Source organism: Oppia nitens, unplaced genomic scaffold (genome assembly GCF_028296485.1).
Source record: "Oppia nitens isolate AA-2021 unplaced genomic scaffold, nextdenovo-longstitch-racon4-pilon3 scaffold4_pilon_pilon_pilon, whole genome shotgun sequence".
Classification (NCBI taxonomy): Eukaryota; Metazoa; Arthropoda; class Arachnida; order Sarcoptiformes; family Oppiidae; genus Oppia; species Oppia nitens.
In genome coordinates, this window is record NW_026533232.1 from 3253164 (window position 1) to 3273902 (window position 20739).

Sequence of the window (20739 nt, forward strand, 5' to 3'; positions counted from 1 at the left end):
AATATAATTATATAATAATAATTAACATTTAGAGTTAGTGTGTGAAATTCTCATATATTTTATTAGTATTATATCATTTTTAAAAAATATTGACAAAACAAAACATTTTTTCAATAACTATCTAATATTATTTATGTATGTAATGTAAAGTTATACTTTAGATATAATTCAATGAACACAATTGTTGAGCTAATAAAATAAAACTAAAAAATAGAGACATGTGTTATATATGGGATTAAAGTGAAAACATTTGGTTTGCTGCAGACAAACACCAGTTTATGCAAAAAATGACAAATTTTGGGACACAATTTGGTTCATATGAATAACACAATAAATAGGTTAACAATACTGAAAATGGTTTGTATTATTGAATGTTATGAATGCAAAAACACTTTCAATAGTTTGTAATAAGAGTAGTCTTTTGCTTTAACATGAGCTCTCTCTCTCTCTCTCTTTCTTTCTCTCTCTCTCTCTCTCTCTCTCTCTCTCTCTCTCTCTCTCTCTCTCTTTCTCATTCACTCACTCACTCACTCACTCACTCACTCACTCACTCAGTCTTTCTTTATCTACATTTTCAATATATTGTCAGCAATGTTATTGTGTATATGAATGTGTGATAAGTATTTAGCTAATATAAATATATTTTATATAAAAAATGTTGTAACAGTTGGCAAAAATAACATTGATAATTTTGGCAAAACCTAATATTTTGTATCATATATTTTTCACAAAAAGATTACTGCATAAATTAATGAAAAAAAATATTTATTTATTGAATAGTTATATAACATTTTTAATACTTATGTATATTTGTAATAAACATTAAAATATTTTGTCTCATCTATCAATTCCACCCACAATGGGATGCATTTGTTTCTCATTTGAAGCCTTATTTTGAATACCCGAGTCATCTATGGCTAAGCGTGGGCTCAATATCTGTTTGAATGTGTTGTAAATCCTGAACTTATTGAATAATAGATAATATTTATTAACGAAATAAGATTATATAAGTTTTATATTTGAACGGCTCATTCATATCCTTAAAGTTTTGCTATCGAAAAAAGACATATTTTCTGCAATATTTTATTATTTATATTATATTATTAATACTGTATATTTTAAACAGTGAATTCAATGTAATTTTTTATAAAATAATTAATTTCTTAGAAAATGTGTAAAAATGTGTAATATAAATTAATTCCATAAAACGTTAATAATAATAAATATATTTTATTATATAAAAAATATTGTTTTATACTAACTATCCATAATATATTTATAACTTTTATATCTTATAATTTAATTAAACCTTTTGTTTATATAAAAAATTATTTTTATTTTTTTTAGTTTTTATAAGCTATAATTTGTGTGTGCTTTATATTTAATGTAATAATTGAAATAAATTATGTGCTCTAATGAAAGCATAATTTTAAAAACAACAACAATATCAACAACAACACCAAAAAATACTGAAGTTTAATATATTTAATATCAGAATAATATCTCAATGTATTCGTTGATTTATTTGCCCTCATCTTCATTCAAGTCAAGACCCGGTCCTTAAACATGTCTAAGCCTGGGATATGAACTGACGTAATACTAATTAATAATAATCTTATGGCAGTTTTAATGGTGGATAATGTATCAAAATTGTGTTCAGACTTACAAAATACATGAGTATTGCTAATAATTTATACAATATATATACACACAGTTTATATATAATGCTATCAAAATTGGGGGTAAATGTTGGAAAAGCACATGTAGATCATAGCCCCATCAAAGTAGTAAACGCTTAGTGAGTGCACAGGCATTACATAACATATTTGATAACTTCTCTCTCAACTCAAGTCATATCTAAGATTTATTATAATGATTAGAAAAGAAGTAAATTTCTCATCACAACTTAAAACTAAAAAATGATTTTTGTTTTTGTTTTAAACATAGATTCACAAAAATTGTGATTATCTAAACTGTCGGTCGAGAAAAGCCCAAATAGTCAACTAACTTGACGTCCAAATTAACCCAAGTTTTAACTAAATATTTTCAATAAATTATCCAATAATATCATAAATTTTTAAAGATATATAAAGTTTCATAAAATACTTATTTCTTAATTTAAATTTTATTAAACATAAACAAAATTAAGAGTTAAAATATTTTTTTTTTGTTAATATAAATAATTTTCTAATGAATTAATGAACGGTATATGAATCATTATTTTTTATATATGGCATTATTCCAAAGTATATATTTATATATTTCTAAACTATATATATATATATATATATATATATATATAATAGCAATAAGAAAATAAGAAAATAATAATATATAAAATATTTTATTATTTTAATAAAATAAAATTTTTGGACAAAAAAATAAAGTACACGATTTGGTATGTTTGCTGACCGCCTGCAAAGGAATCAGATATCGGAAGGCGTAGCTGTCGGGGACGCCCTGTTTCGTGCGCTTAAACTTTTAGCTAATATCACTATATCTTATTGCATCTTTCTTTCTCTCTTTCTCTCTTTCTCTCTCTCTCTCTCTCTCTCTCATTGCAAGTAATGTTCTGTAGATTTAAGAGTGGCTGATAGATATACAGCACGGGTATGAGTGTGTATGTATGTATGTATGTATGTATGTGTGTGTGTGTGTGTGTGTGTGTGTGTGTGTGTGTGTGTGTGTGTGTGTGTGTGTGTGTGTGTGTGTGTGTGTGTTGGGAGTGCGGCATCACGAGTGGCGACTGAACGGGTCAGCACAACACAGAATATAATGTAATTCCTGTAAATTGCTTTTACTATTTACTGCCTACTGTTGTGCTAAAACATTGAGAAAGTGATAGTTTGACGTCGACTCTAATAATTCATATATTACTATACATTCATTTAAAATTATATTACAAACATTGATAGATATATTCTCTAAAAAAATTGTAAAAAAATTGGCATAGAATTTTGGATACCGTTCCCAATGCATGACATTATAGCACTAGTAGTCATGAAAGAATATCTATGGGAATATTTCGTTAATAATTATTTTTTAATAACAAATTTAATGCAAAACTTATCAAAACACTGTTAATATAGAAAATGTATGAATAATATGTATAGTAATACTAAACATAATTATGTCACTCAAAGATTGATTAGCGCCGAGTTGTATGATAGGAAGGCATTACTATCTGCCAAACCATTTGTTATTGTGTGCTGTAGTTTGTGATGCCTTACCTTTCTTTAGCAATACTCTGAAAGCCAAACATATATATATATACTGTATATACAGTGAGAGACCCATCAAAGCCGTAGCGCTGGCGCCAGGAGTACCTCCTATTTCTTTTCTTGGCTATACATTGCTTATGATAAGTCTGTATTGAAGACTACAGCACTCAAGTACTGTAAAGTCCTGAAGAGTCGCCGAATTAGACATTTTTTGACCAAAATTTTCTTAATTCTCTCTTTTTGCTCATTCTTTACAAACATTTATTTTGTTAACAGTTTTGCACTTCTTTTCGGCGCTCATTTCACTCATTTATTCTCATTTATTATCATTACTACGATTACTATTTACTGTTTAAAACTTTGTCGTAAAGTTTGTTATTTACCTTTTTTCCGGTAAGTGATCTATAATTAAATAGCAAATGTCAGAGTAATTAAAGATCACAACACTAACAATAATAATAATAGTGATAATAGTAATAATGGCATTAAAAATAACAATAATGTTTATAACTTTCAGTGATACACTTTGTATGTGTATGTATGTATGTATGTATGTATGTATGTATGTATGTATGTGTTGTGTGTGTGTGTGTGTGTTGTGTTGTGTGTATTTATGTTGTGTGTATTTATGTGTGCAATCGATAATTAATCTTAAGTTATGTGGTAAGTGATGTCCAGAAGGACAATGACATGTAAAAGACACAGAAATTTGAATTTGCGTGCATTTCCTAAGCTATAAAACAATAAGTGCTTTAAATATAAGAGTCACTGTAAACACACACATCAACCACACGGCAAATGCATTGCGTAACAAATGCATGTATTTCCTTAAGACTTAACGGTCTAAAACAGTTGACTTAATTTTATAATTATTTTTTTCTCGTTATACTACTATTACGACTACTATTTTATATTTAAACGTATTGTAAAACTAGCCCATACTTAATGTTGCTATTGTTTGCATCAAAATTTTTCATATATTCAAATTAAATAAAATTTATGAATAAATAAAATTTACAACAATAATAATAATAACTATTAAAGAATAGTTATTATTATTATTATTAATATTATATAAATTTTTTATATAAGTTAATTTTAGATAAAAATAAATAAATGAAACCAATAGAGAAAATATTGATATAAATAAAGTGTTGATTTGGTAGTCTATTACAGCAATAATACAATTTGAATGCAATGAGAGAGTGAGTGAAATTGTGATATAAAGTTGATATTATGTATTGCATACACAGCTCAGGCAACACAACGCTAGACATGAGCGCTAGTGTATGCCATACACTGTATGATATACTATGAGCTGAGTCGAGCCTACCTGAAGGTGCAGTTGCCTTCAGGCCATTGGGAGGTTCAGAGCGCAGTTGACTGACAGCTGAAGGAGTGGTTGTTTAGTACAGACTCTATGTTAGAGATGGGCTTCTGAATGGTAAATGTAGCCAATGGTAGAACTGGTATAAGAAGGTCGGGTGTTTCCCTCAATGACGGCGCTTATGTGCACTAGTGATGGTGATTACGGCCAGTCGGCTAAAAGGCGGTTGCGTTAGTTGTAAAGCTGTTGATCGCTTGCAAGAGAAGAGACAATATTATACATAAGCGAAGAGTAATTTTGTGTTAAAATACAAACAATTCTTCATCGAAACGGTGTCTCCAGAGGTGTGTTCCTCTAACTTCTCGTAAGTGAATCTCATATGAGAAGTAATCTATCGGTTTGTTGTGTGTGTTGTTGTGTTTGCAAAACATTTGTTTGCAATCAACTATTAGACTAACTAACTAACTGTTTGAAGTGTCTGTAATACTGCAAACACGTTGAACTTTGCGGACTTCTCTACCACTTACCCGAGTATGGCGGGTACAGTGGATGGTCTGGACCAGGACTCGGTGACCAACAAATCTGCTTTCATGGACATCCAGCAACAGGCAGCAGCAGCCGGACTCACTATGCCTCACCATCAGGCATACAGTTCCATCAGTAGGTCATACTCGGCTCAAAATTCAGCTCACGAGGCATTTGCCGGACAACAGAGATCATTAGGTGCTTATCCTTTTGCTGCTATGAATAACTCACAACTTCATAACACATACTCTCATCACACCGGACACCCATATCTCAGCACTTATCCAACAAACGTGACTACATGTGCTCCTTGTCCATCACCTCCAAGAGATGGTAAGTCAATATTGTTGATGTTTTATCAGTTATAATATTGTTAGCTGTCATGTGATTCGTGTGTTTATCTGTTTAATGCAAACAATTGAATAGCATTTCTAATCATAAGTAATGAATAGCTGTAAGCAATCTTTAACTTTTATCCAAAAGATGTGAAAACATAAACACTTTACTCTTATATAACTTAATCTATAAATAATATAACTTTTAAAATTAAAGTAGTTTATTTTAAAATCATATTTGCAATAATTAATATTAATATCAATAATATGTTTATTTAATTATAAATGAGTGACAAATTATCATTATCAGTGAACAAAATATCATTAGAAAAGTCATAAAAATTATTTTATTATTAGGAAGTTGTATTGTGAATAGTGTGAGCATCACAACACGTTTGGAAACATTGAATTAGATGAGAGAGAAAGAGAGAGAGAGAGAGAGAGAGAGAGAGAGAGAGAGAGAGAGAGAGAGAGAGAGAGAGAGAGAGAGCTATGAGACAGACATGTGGTGCGGGTGTCGGAAGCACTCGACTGCTGCATACATTGCATACACTTATAATTGGACCGAACCCTCAAAATTATAGGTTTATGTTTTCCCTTTTCTATGAATGCACTCAACTATAATATTAAACAAAATAAAAAATAGTAATCAGAATAATAATAATAATGTCACCAGAATTTAGTTAATTCTCTAATTTCATACAATTATTTTTTATTACATTAGATTTATCTCTTAAAGAATCGCAACTATTATTGTATTATTAGTGGTTTCATGTAATGAATAATATGTTTTTAAAAATTACAACTTTAACAATTGGCCATTTAACAAATAAATATGTAAATATTAATTTAAGTAACACAATATTTAATTGAAAACAATGTTTAATAACAAAACATATTTTTTTTGTATAATATTTTATTTTATTTTTAAAGTATAAATTTGATTCAAAATTTTCTAAGAAATTTATAAAAAATAGTTTTATGTATATATATAATAGTGAATTAAAAATAGCAATGTCTATTGAATATTATTATATTATAAGACTATATAAATGTTTTTAAAGGAAAACTATTGAAAAAATTGTTATACACAGTGAAGAACTGTATATACAGTACTGTATAATAATAAATGATAGGAAAAGAGGGGTGAATCGCGTGACTCAATAACATAAGAGTAAATAATGTAATGTTTGTATTGAATCTAATTTAAGCAATGAATTGTTGTACTATCGGGACATAACAGTGTAAAATGGATTAGCAATCTGTAAACATATGATAATACAATTTTTTCGGTTCATTCAAAATTCATTATTTAGTTATACAAAAATAATATTGTTTGCATTAGACACCTAAAAATGCCATATATATAAATCTAATGGCATTTTCAGGCACAAAAAAAATATATTTCACATAAAATATTTATATATAATGTTAGGTTAACTTATACTGTATATAGAAGGTAACGAAAATAAGGAAAAACAAGCATAAAAAACAAAAGACAAAAAATTTGTATGAGTTATAATTAACTCATAATTAGAGCAAATTTTGTTTTTATTTAGAAATTTTGTATATAAATAAAAATGATTGATATATTGATATATTTATTTATTGATTGTATTTTGTTTGTTATTTATTTAAAACTTTTTATATGATTGTTATATAGATAAGAGTGGTCTGGAAGAGACACTTCGGGTGAATGGAAAGGGAAAGAAAATGAGAAAACCCCGAACCATATACTCGAGTCTTCAGTTACAACAATTGAATCGACGGTTCCAACGAACCCAATACTTAGCACTACCCGAGAGGGCAGAGTTGGCCGCATCGCTAGGACTCACACAAACACAGGTAACCAACAAATTATAAAAAACAAACAGTAATTTGATTTATATCTTACTTTGTTTTTTGTGTTTTTTAATCATACTTAACATTATATGATATTATAAGTTATTATACTGTATTATAAGCGATATAACAGTAATAATAATACGTTATATTACTCAATGACTTGGTCTCTGAATATTTAGGTTATCTCTTAAAATCGCTATTCAAATGAGTGAGTTTAAGCAAATAAATATATATCTTAGACCATAGAAAGAGAGAGAGAGAGAGAGAGAGAGAGAGAGAGAGAGAGAGAGAGTGGGCTTTAAAGCAAAAGTATGTAAATCAAAGATAATGCATACAATGTATACACAATACATGAATATAAGTGAATACAAAGACAATACATGTATAGCATCGACTAATACAATGGATGGTAGAGTTAGAGATGGTTATGCTTATAGTTAGGTGCTGTCTCTCATATAGACAATGAGCACTCATTGTTTTGCCAGTTTTCTTGAGGGCTCAGCAGGTATTCCTGAGAAGGGATTTCAAGGCTGTAATATAAATGTATATTTAGTTTATATATATATATATATATATATATATATAGTTTAGATGTGAGTGCAACAAGTGCTTCACCAGTCAAGTGGTGTTACACTGACTGATAGGATCTGTTGACGGTCTCATCACTAGATAGGGTATCCCATTGGCAAACGTACATAAATGACACTCATCATGACAGCCAGTCCTTATGGGTTCATTAGTTATAAGTGCTCTCACAGTAACTCATCAGCACATAAGAGTACTACCAGTGCCAGTGAGTGGTGGCCAGGCTTTTAAAGTGTTGGCCAATGCGATTATAAATTGTCAATCTATTAACGTTAACATTAGGAACTAACCATACAATATACTCTAATACTGTAATACTCTTTGGGAACTCTATGGGGTTTACACGTAAATAACACTTCACTTTTGATGGCTACGGCACCACTGCTTTAATAGTACTCCAGACTATTGGCAAACACAGTGGGAACAGTTGCCAATATCACTATAGTTGTCACATTAGCAACACATATAACATATTTATTGCACATTATTGTTACCGTATTTTTTGTGTTAGTCTACAAATTAAACAAACAGTTTCTTTACAAATGATTCACAATTACTCTATACATAAAAGTGAGAGAAAAAAAGAAAGAAAGAGAGAGAGAGACCTAAAACTAAGTATTTGTACAGTATTTATGATCTGTTTATTTGTTTGAATATAACCGTATAATGTGTTTAAGTTAGTTAAAAAACAAACAACAAAAATATACAAACAAAATGTTGATTTTATTAAATCTAATAAAAAATTAATATAACTTTATTCATAATAATTATATAAAAACATTCATTGCTTATTAATTTTTGTTAATTTTTTTGGTGAACTATATTTTTTATTAGATATTTTCATAATAATTGCTTAAAGTAGCTATAAATCAATTAATTATATAAAAAACAAATTAATAGTTTTGCGAGAATTAGAGAGTATAAGGCGTCACCTGAAATGAAGCACACAATGAATGGATGAATGTATTTCTTGTATGTATTTAATATATCTCTCTATTCTCTCATAACATGTTTTCTTATGAAATGCGGGCTCAAGTCTGGAGTAAAAACAGTTGAGAGTCTATTATGTGTTATGGCATCTCTAATAAGCAGTGTTGTGGGCGCTAATTGCAGGGATACTCACTTTTATTAGGGCTTCCAATGACGTTGATTACCAACTTTATGGCCAAGTGCTCTATGAGGTGTGGAAAGGCTTTATCCCATTAATTGCTGCCTTTTATTATTATTATTACTTTTATTAGTATTATCATTATTATTATATTAAAAAATGCTACTTAATAGAGATTGTGATAATATAATTATTTTTGATAACAACCTGATTAATTTATATACTTTCTGGTGTTTTCCTGCATCCCATACCTGAATGTATGTTTTAAGGACCGGCACCACCACTTTACAGATCCGTTATATTGTATTAACACACTTTCCCAAAGAAAAAACTGTTAATTATAATTATGTCCAATCATTTAGATATCAAATATTTATGTTTATTATTATTTTTTCTTTTACCCATACATTTAGTTTTTTATTTCAAATTTTCTGTAGATAATATTTATTATATATATATATATATATGGCATATATTGTAAAAAACTAAACAAAAATTTACAGAGTATGACATATAAATATTTTCACCCCTCATTTATTTATTTTTTAATGCGCTAATACATAAGTGTATAGATTAATTAGCAATTAAAAAACGATGCATTTTTTATTATAATGTTTTATATATTATTTTTATGATATTTAATTGCTTATCGTATAATATAATGTTTTGTTGTAATTATATATTCATATCACAACATCCAAAGACACGCAAAAAATACTTTTTACAAACAAAACACTACAGAAAATACCATAAGTTTTAAGAATATAAATGTGAATATAAGACATTTGAACCAACGTTTTGAATAACAAAACATTTTACTTTCAATTCATATAAAGAAATAGAAAGAAATGTTTGAGCAAAATATATATCTATAATATATTGAATTAATGGCAGTTAAATATGTTGATCATAGACTAAGTAGAGAGAGTGAGAGAGATATGCATTTTATGTTATGTTTTTGACATATTTGTATCAAAAGTACTTCACTAAAAATATGTTATATTTTTTATACACGTTATATGTATGTAAGTTTGAGTAGTGATCTGTATATCCAGAAGCAGCAAAAAAATATGTTGAGTTTCCCACTGTTTCTACTGTTTTTGTTTTATATTATTTCTAACTCAAACTCTCATTGGTTTATATATTAAAATGGTTTTTCAATTTTTATTGGAAACCGATATCACACTTGTATAATAAATAGTGTAGTAATTTTTATGGATACTTAAAATTAATTTTATTTGATAGATAGTAGTAAAAGAGAAAAAATCGTAACCATTTTGTTATATTTTATAATATTTATAGATTAATTAATTAAAATGTACAAACATTTTACATATTACTACTGTATCCACACTATATGCATATATATATATATTATACAATATAGTATCAAATCTGAATACATACAAAATTTATACATTTTTTATAGTTAGAAAATAGATGAGAAGCAAATGCAAGGGAAATGTCATCTGTGAGGTGCTGTCGACGCCCCTAATTCATAGACAATTCAGTGCACACTTTATATATACAATACTTGGGATAAAAGTGATACTTATCTAAGGCATAACAAATGCATACATACCATACTTACATACAATATATAAATTTATAAACAGTACATACTGTACAAGTAATGCCTATTTGCATGTCATATATAAGCACTAAAATAAATGCTAATCTTTGTTTTGCATTATATATTATTTATTAAAACATTGAATGAGATTTCTCCCCTACTCTTTCACTCTCAATGTATGTGTGCCGTGAATGAGGAATAAAAATCAAAAATATTTAATTGTAAAAATCCAAACTCAAGATCAAACTAACTGTCCTTGAGTTCACATCCAAATTGAGAGTTAAAGCTATGTATCTATATATTTATATCAAATAAAAATCAAACTTTTATATGCTTTTCGTTGCTTAAAGACAGTACCTATTCTTTCATTTATAACTTTTGAAAACAATTGTTATATTAGTTTTGTATACACAATATATACTACAACTATACTATAAGTTATATAAAGTACAGTATATGCAATGAGAATAGGAGGAGAAATTATTTTCTTGTTTATTTCAGTCAATGAGTGAGTGAGTGAGTGAGTGAGTGTGAGAGAGAAAAAAGTAAATAATATTTTGGCAAACTTTTATGGCGTAATTTTTTTTAACTAAATTAGAAAATATTTAGAAATTATTTTTTGTTGAGAAATTTACTTTTATATATTTAAATATATGTTACTTTTAGACTTTGTTACAACAATATACACAAACAGATCACTGGATTTTCCACACTTTTAGCACAGTATAGAGGAAGTTGTCTTTTTTAATGGCGACTCCGACTTTTGTCTCAATAGCCTTATTGTGCGGCTTAGCGTATATACCGTATTACCATTTGTTATGCCCTATTAACCGGCACTGTCTTAAAAATAATGGCACTGTGTTTGTATGGACACCAATATATCGCTATCTTATTATATTTAATAATATACTCTATTATTAAGCTAATAGTTGTCTAAACACTAAATAGTATTGAGATTTACAGTCGATTAGAGACAAATACTATATACAGTATATTATATATATTAGTATATATATATAGCAAATACATAAAATATAGTAATATCCCATATGTAAGTATGGGATCAATTTAGTTGAATATAGTTGAGCCCGAAGGTCATAAAGTACATTAAGAGCTGCAAAGACATTAACAGCCTTGTTCTCCACCACTTCTAATGTTTTTACCAGCACTGGTCGTTCTGGTGCTGGTATTACCTGTATGTTGTCTGTACAGGTATGTACACATAGTCGTAGTCATATGTAGTATATAAATATATATGTATTGAGTGGTGTATTTTATGGGTATAGCCTATGGCTGTATTGCTTTAGACGCCATCATCAAGAGCGCCATCCGAGTCATTATCATTAGAAGTGGATGTATTGTAAAAAATAAGATTCAGGTTTCCTCCCATTCAGACCATGTTTTCCTTGGTTTATACCATTATATCTGTATATTTGTCTCTATGTGTGCTCTTGGCTTAGGCTATAAGGCCATCCTGTCTGATACCGGTTTCACTTTTTTGGGCTGAATATGTTACCGATTTAGTAAATTTGAGTTTATATCATATATATATATATATATTGACAACATTAAATACTATATTTATTACATTTAATAATTAGGTGTAAATAAAATAAATGGATTTCATTTAATACAAATAGATCTAAAAAATTAATAAACATTTGAATAACAAAAGCAACAAAATATCATAATTTGTCAACAAATATGTGCTTTGATTTTATCTTTGCCTTTCACTGCTAATTGCTTTTGAAAATTATGAGATGAAAAAAGCCTAATAGAGAGGACAGAGAGATAAATGTTTGCAAACAAGGAATTATTATAATATTATATTCATTAATAAGTTATATATAATTTACGATAGCTTTTGTTGTATTAATTGTTTTATTAATATAATATCAAAATACTCTCTGTATTTAAACAATTAATCCTCACTTATATTGTATAAAATTCATCATTAATATACTATTAAAATATTATTAATATCAATGGAAACCTTCATAATTAAGATAAATATTTCGGATTCTCTGTTGGTTTCACTAAATAAAACACGTATTTAATTAAAATGTGATTTTTTGATGAAATTTATTAAATAACTTGTAATAGTTGCATACATGATAAATATTATAAAAAATTTATTATTTAATATATTTCATCATATTGTATATGTATATAACACATTCTCTATATATATTAATGCAAAACACTTTTATTAAGTTATTCAATTAAATTGTAAGCCAATATATAGTATAAATAATGCCGGAAAAAATATAATGAAAATTTATTTAAAAATTCATGGAAATATTAATTATATTTAACGTTTGAGTCACTTATTGTTAGAAAATTTTTATTATGTGATGGCCTTTAACTTCGTTTAATGCATTAATGCAAATAAAATAATAATATTATTTATTATTTTGTTTGTCAAATGCAAAATATATTTTTACTATTATTTAAATATTTTACTTTTGTTTTATTTATTTTATATTCAAAGTTAATGTATAAATAAAAATAAATAACACAAATATGTATTTTTGTCATATATTTAGGTAAAGATATGGTTTCAGAACCGCCGGAGTAAATACAAGAAGATGTTAAAGGCTCAGCAAACAGGCAGTACTCAACCACCTCCTGGAGGCCAAACTGGTAATTCTCAATCAGGACAGACAGGTCCGGGTAATTCATCATCGGCTACATCATTAGGACCGCCAACAGCCGCTTCAACTCCCCAAACACCACCCGAGACACCAGAAACTCATTCGCCTCCTAGTGTAGGCCCTCCACCGGCATTACTATCGGTAGGACCGGGTGGTACATCAGTGCCGGGAAGCAACTCTTCGATCGCCACAGCCGTGAGTCCACCAGCAATGAGTCCGCCCATAACGGCCTGGGATATGGGTTCAGCAAAAGCGGCCGCAATGTCTAACAATTATATGCCTCAATACTCATGGTATCACCACCAACACGACCCATCTATGAACCAACAATTGCTTACATAACCCTTATGTTCATCAATAACAGCAACAATCACTACACAAATTAATTAATTTACTCAATTGAATGACAACCAAAAACTTTTTTTCAAATTAACTGATCTGTGATTCATGCGTTGAAATAATTGACTATTGAATCAAATATATATATATATATAAGTAAATCATAGACTGCTGTCACTAACTACACATACATATATTAAATACACATTAATGTATATATAGAAAAGGATGTGTAAAATATTGGGTCACAACATACACCACAACATACCTACGCCGGCAAACAAACTATCATTAGGCCAGCAGTTGTCACAGGTCTGGTCACTCAAATAGTGCTCTCTATTTACAACTTTTTTTTATTGATTTGTGTGTCTGTGTAACCAAATTATTGACTATTATTGACAATTGTGTTGATGTTATTATAAGCTCTGGCGATGAGCGGCTTATCCATGAGTGCGGCGGCCCTTAACATTCAAGTAGTTATAAATTGTCTTTTAAATTGATATTTACTATTTGTATAAATTAAATCTCTGTATATAAATAATATAAAAATATTGAATTATTATTAATAAATTAATTAAATTCGTGTTCATTTAAAATATAATTAATAATAATAATAATTATTATTATTATTTACTCAATAAATAAATAAATTTTGAGACCAAAGTTTTTTAATTATTAAATTACATATAAATTATAAATTCATTGTAAACTATTTCACTGATTATTTAATTGAAAGGTCTGTCGATAGTCTATTGTTTTGTTGAATTTTATACTAAAAACAAAGCATTTTTCACATTTTGACATAAAAATGTTAAAAAGTTACCAAAAAATACTCATTTTGTCAATAAACAAATAATTTATTAAATTATAATTTTTTCTTGTTTTTACTAATTAATTTTTTTTATATTAAAGTATAATAATTTCTACATTCTAATAATGATTATAATAATAATGCAGTAAATGCTAACTATATCAATAAAAGCTAAAATTATCTCAATAGAAAAGGTTTAATTAAAATAGCTTAATAATAATAATTATATTAGGCATATATTAACAATAAACATTACCGTAATAATAATTATTATTATGTACTGTTGTATATAATAATAATAATTTTAACATTTAGAGCTTTGAGAGTTAGAAAAAATTAAAAATAATACATATTTATTTAAAAATAAAATATAAATAATATAATATAGACTTATACAATATAAATAATCGTGTTAAAAATGATTTAGAAATATTATGTATCGATTACTAAACTATAAATTAAACATTTATATATAAAATTTCTATTTTTTTTTGTATTTTACAATTGAACTACAATTTTATGCCTTAATTATTGTCGCTATTTTGAAGTGTTGAAAAATGTGATAAATATTAATATATAGGCATTTTTAGACAAGTTTTGATACTTATGTATAGAAACATACATATAGAAAATTTTAATATTTACGGCATGTTATATGAAATAATATTAAGATTGTTTTAATGTGATTAACATGAATGTCATTTTACAACATTGCATATATTAGCAATTTGTTGTAATTATACGTTTTATTGCCAAATATTGAAATAATTTTATTATTCAAACATTAAGCAAAAAAATTGATTAAAAAGTTTATTTATTATTTTTAATCTTATTATTTATAAATTTAAGAAAATTTACTAAAATATTTTGATCAAAATATATATGTTAAATATAATTTATAACACAGTTACCGTATAATATGAAATTATACTGTAAATAGTAAATGTAAATTGCAAAGCAACTAAAGTAAAAATATCAATTTTAAAACATTAATTTATTGATAAAAATAATAATAAAATTATTTTAGGTTTTAACATAAAATACCAAATACTACTTTAAATAATTTAAAAACTAAATATAAAATTTTTGGTTTACATTAAAAAATATAAAATTTGTTATATATTATATACTTTATACAATAATGATTATAGTAATTTATCTAAGTTAATCTGTATTATTAACATTTTGAGATATAAATTGTAAAAGTTAAAAATAATAGCTTATAATTGTGGTGATCGACTGTAAGCGTGATTGTAGGACATACAGTATATATACATACATACATACATACATACATACAGTATATACAGTGAGAACCTGTGCTCATCACTAATTCAGAATAAACTGAGAGTCAGAGAATCGGTATATAATATATAATTCTAGTTCTTTGTCTATAATGACAGTGCCCTTAATATATACAGAGTTTCTTTAATTTGTAGTTATATTGTATTGGAATTGCAGTGAAAATAAGCCAAATTATGTTAATTATTTGAAATAATAAAAGATCTCTTTTACTTTAATATTGATATTCAAAGACCTGTTATTTGGTTTTAGTCTCAATGCAATTGAAGCCATTGCTTGTGCAACACATAACATATAACCAGCACATCAGGTATTTATATACTCATAAGGAGTCGTCCGATCAACAAATATACTCTTCAATTGCTTTTTATCATTGAGTGAAATAAGTTTAAGAGAATCGCTTCAATAAATATTTAAAATTAAAGTCAAACAAATGTCAACAAATAGTTCATCACTTTCGCCACACTTTTGGAAACACTTTCACCCAATGCACACATATTTATATATTGTAAGTATTTATTTAATAATTTGTTTACATTTATATGATACAGTATTGTCTATAATGTATATAAAAAAATGTTGATTCACATGATTTATCTCATTAAAAAAAAATTATTTTTGTATTGTATTGCTATTAAAAACTGTTTACAATTTAACCAGAACTGAGATTTTTCAATTTGTCTCTAATTTCAAACTCTTTTATTAGTAAAACCAATATTTTTATTTACAAATCAATACTAATAATACAGACATTCATAGTGTTTGGCTTTTCGCTCTTTTCATCGGAAAAGTTTGAGGCCTTTTTGAGCCGTTTTTAGAAAACAATAGTTTTGCTGAGCCTTTCTATACAATATTCAGTAGTTAAGCAAATGTTAGGCCAAAAACAGGGCGCGTGCAGTGCCATCACGGGTATTGACTTTTAGCAATACCTTAAACGCCGGTCGTAGCGCATGTATGGGTGGGGTCGGACACCGTTGGGGTTCCCACTTTGCAAATCTTTTTTCTCACTGTTTTGGATACCGCATCATACATACGGTACATATCATTCAAATTTTAAGCCCTAACCAACAGCAATAATATTATTAAAAAAGATTTTTGCAAAACATGTCTCAATTGTGGGCAGTTATACATAAAATATAATTCATTCATTTAAGCTTTTTAACGCATACCGAGAGAAAGTATAGCACAGTTACATAGTATACAGTATATCTGTTTGGTATATATATATATATACATATCAAACAATGTGCACGTGTAGCTTATATGCTTATGTAATGCGGGCACTAATGTCTCACTGGGGACTGCCATTAATATTGATTCCTAGTCCATCCAATTCACGTAAAGACTAGCGACGCCTCATTATAACCACTATATTCTGTAACCCATATTATATACAAAACTTTTTTATAATCATATCTAAAGCAATGCTTTTTGTTATCAATAATATGAACTTATTGTAAAATTATAGAATGAGTAGTGAGTGAGAGTGAGTGAGTGAGAGAGAGAGAGAGAGAGAGAGAGAGAGAGAGAGAGAGAGAGAGAGAGAGAGATGAATGGTTTTGCACGAAAAATAGGCATTAATATAACGTTTTATCAATTATTCTCTGCACTCGAGGTTCGTGTCGGTCAGAGGCGTTAAAGAGCTCAGTCATACTATGCATACATATGACTGCATCGTTAATAATGCAATTTCTCATTAATATGTACTTCAAATGTGTATCTGTTATCTTTCAATCCGTCTTTCTTTCAATTTTATGTTTACAATACAGTGATAAACTTTTTTTTTAAAAAGTATTTCACTTCTCTCTAAAATTTATAGGATGTGAACCATAGCTAATACATAAATATATCAATAAATGTCATCCATTATAACAATTGTTAAGAGGTTAGGTATTTCTTATTTAATTATGTCATTTTAGGCCAAATTGACAAATACTGTAAATAATATATATATATATATATATTGTATATTTTGGCCACTTTTCAAAAAAGGTTAGTAAACTTTAGTAAACAAATAATTATATAATACATTCTAAATTGTAATATAAAATATATGTTAAATTTTATTTTATGTTTAATTGTATTTATTTATTTAACTCTTGTTTAACAAATAGTCAATTAGTCGCTTTAAATATAATAATTAAAATACATAAATATTATAGTAAAGTTTAAAATTTCAATAGAAATATGTAATTGTCGTATTAAAAAGGGTCGCATTAAATATATAAGCATTTATAGTATCTTTTTCTATATCTTGCAAAGTATTGAATTTGCATAAAATATATAATTTATTTAGAAAATCGATAAAACGATTTGATAAAAGCAATGTTCAAAATAAATGTTTTTAAGTTTTAATGGATTATTCAATCATTAATCATTTAGAAGTTTTTTTGAAATCTTTTGAAATGCTCAGGAGATTCATGGCTTCATTTAAATAACATTTTATTAATATTACACTATTATAAATGCATTCTTTAAAAATATATTTTAATATAAATTAAAATTATTTCTATAAGTTTAAATGATTCCTAGTTTAAGTTTTAAAATAAAAAAACAAATAAAAACATTTGTTTACAAAAAAAAAACATTTTGTAATAATTGAATATATTATATTATAAAATGTAATCTTAAATCAAAATATACGACAATTTTTTTGTATTTTTTGTATTTTATAGATTTTATTTGTCATTTTTACTTTTATTTTGTATTTAAGCATTAATGCAAATATTTTAATAAAATATTTTAAACAATTTAATTGGTACTATAATTAAAATATAATTTATTAATAAAATGTTTTGCATATTTGTTGTGTAAATCAAAGCAGCAATTAATCGATTGAACAATTTATCGATAAAAGTGTAGGTTTTGGCTGTTTTTTCTAAACATTTTATAGCATAAAAAAAGAGAAGCAAATGGTTTTGACTTAAGTTATCGTCTGAAACATTATTAATAGCAATGATATTATGAAAGAGTCTGTCTGTGTGTGTGTGTGTCTGAGAGAGAGAGAGAGAGAGAGAGAGAGAGAGAGAGAGAGAGAGAGAGAGAGTGAGAGAGAAAGAAAGAGAGGGAGAGAGAGAGAGAAAGAAAGAGAGAGAGAGAAAGAAAGAGAGCATTTGGTTTTTTGATGATAAACTCGGAGAAATGAAGTCTCTCTATACATACATATGTCTTATACGGTATTTATGTATATATTCTCACACATGGTATTCCTCGTTGGTTTGGTATATATATATATATATATAGCCCTAAGAGAAAGTACAAACGTAATAATTATGGCCCATTCTTACCGGTTCGGCGCCTCACTGACCGTATATATGAGACATACAATACATTGGTAAAAGACAGAAGCGAATATAGGAGGGGAGGAAATGTATAGAAAGGGGGTCGACAGGCAATACTTAAAAAATACGTATAGACGCCGTCTTTGGTCCAAATTATGGGTCTCTGATATAAAGTGAAGCTTCTTTTGGTTGATTTCGGCGGCCGTTTGTTTGCCTCAACTAATGTTATCTCTTGTGTTGTGGTGTTTCCACCACTGTATTTGTCGACTGAATCTTCAATATGTTTATTGGAGTGCAGGAGGGCTTCAATCAGACATCCCGTACTTCTATACCTACTTATTGCAGTAACAGTCAGTCAGTTATACATTTATACTCTTCACTTCACTTACTGTTTATTTTCTCTATACTATACAATAATCTATTATTTTAGAGTATATATTGGCAAAGTTTAGCCAATTCTTCATATAATACATGAAACAAGAGCACAGGCATAGACTGAGATCTATGAGCCACAGGCACACTCCCTATACTGTATAATGTACTGTATGTATGACTTGTGTGATGGCATATGGAAACCCTTTTGGGAAGTATTGTAACAGCAATGAGATGAGAGCAGCGCTAATGTCTAATGGAAATGCAATACAATGCAAACTGTGCTGTATTTGAGTGTATCTCTCAGTCAAACCTACTATTATATGATTCAGTCATCTCTAAAATGGGATTCAGAGCTTCAGCTAAGCCTCAAATGTCTTTTAGCACTGACTCTAACATCATTTGGCCATTGACTACATTTTCGCTAAATCATACATTTCGTACGTCAAGTGAATGTTACCGACACACCCTCCCTGTGCTCTAGTGATGAGTATAGACGAGAGAGAGAGAGAGAGAGAGAGAGAGAGAGAGAGAGAGAGAGAGAGAGAGAGAGAAAGAAAGAAAGAAAACAACACAGAATTGAGTCAAAGCTCAAATGCATCTCATATACAAGCAATAGACTATCAGTGCTAAGATAGATATTGATGTACTTTTCATATACAGAGTAGCAGATACTGGAAGTCCATGTATTGGTGTCCATAAAATTGTTAATTCTCTCCGCATCGATGCAAACAATCCATATGAGTGTCAATCCAGCGCCCTATCATTACCTCACTTTTAACAATATAAGAGAGAGATATATATAGATAAATAGATAGATAGATAGATAGATAGAGAGATAGAGAGAGAGAGAGAGAGAGAGAGAGAGAGAGAGAGAGAGAGAGAGAATATAAAATAGACAATATGTTTGCTACAAATGACAAAAGGGATGGAAATAAAAGATAAATATAAAATTTCATTTGAGATCTCTAATGTGTTTGCATCGATGATTGTGTGCACATTGAAAGTAATGCATTACAACAATGTATTGTATTTTAAATGTATTTTTGAACACACTTTAGATCTATATTTAATAAGCTATTCATTTTGTATTTAAAATAAGTCAATAAGTCATATATTGTCGATTGACTTCGTCTATAATACCGGTATAACGTTATATAACATTATTTATATCTAATGCATTGATTCATATAATACTAAAGTAACTTATAGTCAATTTATTTCAATCAAATGACTTATGAGACTAATCACATGCACAGCACATCACAATTGGGTCAGTCGTCGGTTACGAGTCAGTGACTAGTCTTATGGTTTGAAGTGATCGACAATAACTATAATGAAATAAAAATAACACAAACAACAACAGCAAGACTGACAACAGGGAAGAAAATGGTTGTATTGATACGATTGACTAAATTTTACTGTCAGTCCAAACACAAAGCTGGGCTCAAATATATATAT

At 27.9% G+C, this 20739-nt stretch overlaps 2 protein-coding genes across 2 annotated transcripts in view; one reads left to right on the top strand and one right to left on the bottom strand.

The window, feature by feature from the left end:
* The window catches only part of LOC128959768 (malonyl-CoA-acyl carrier protein transacylase, mitochondrial-like), a 227974-nt gene that overhangs the window by 79453 nt on the left and 127782 nt on the right, over positions 1-20739 (bottom strand). The gene's annotated exons all lie outside the window — the stretch shown is intronic.
* Positions 4788-13515, top strand: LOC128959774 (homeobox protein Dlx1a-like). Its single transcript, XM_054305789.1, has 3 exons — positions 4788-5406; positions 7072-7253; positions 13066-13515. The coding sequence occupies exons 1-3, from the start codon at positions 5082-5084 to the stop codon at positions 13513-13515; spliced, it is 957 nt and encodes a 318-aa protein (XP_054161764.1). The 5' UTR covers positions 4788-5081.

Coding starts and splice junctions, on each gene's coding strand:
- LOC128959774 (XM_054305789.1), top strand. CDS start 5,082: ATGGCGGGTACAGTGGATGGTCTGGACCAGGACTCGGTGACCAACAAA. Junction 5,407..7,071: donor TCCATCACCTCCAAGAGATG/GTAAGTCAATAT, acceptor ATTGTTATATAG/ATAAGAGTGGTCTGGAAGAG. Junction 7,254..13,065: donor TAGGACTCACACAAACACAG/GTAACCAACAAA, acceptor TCATATATTTAG/GTAAAGATATGGTTTCAGAA.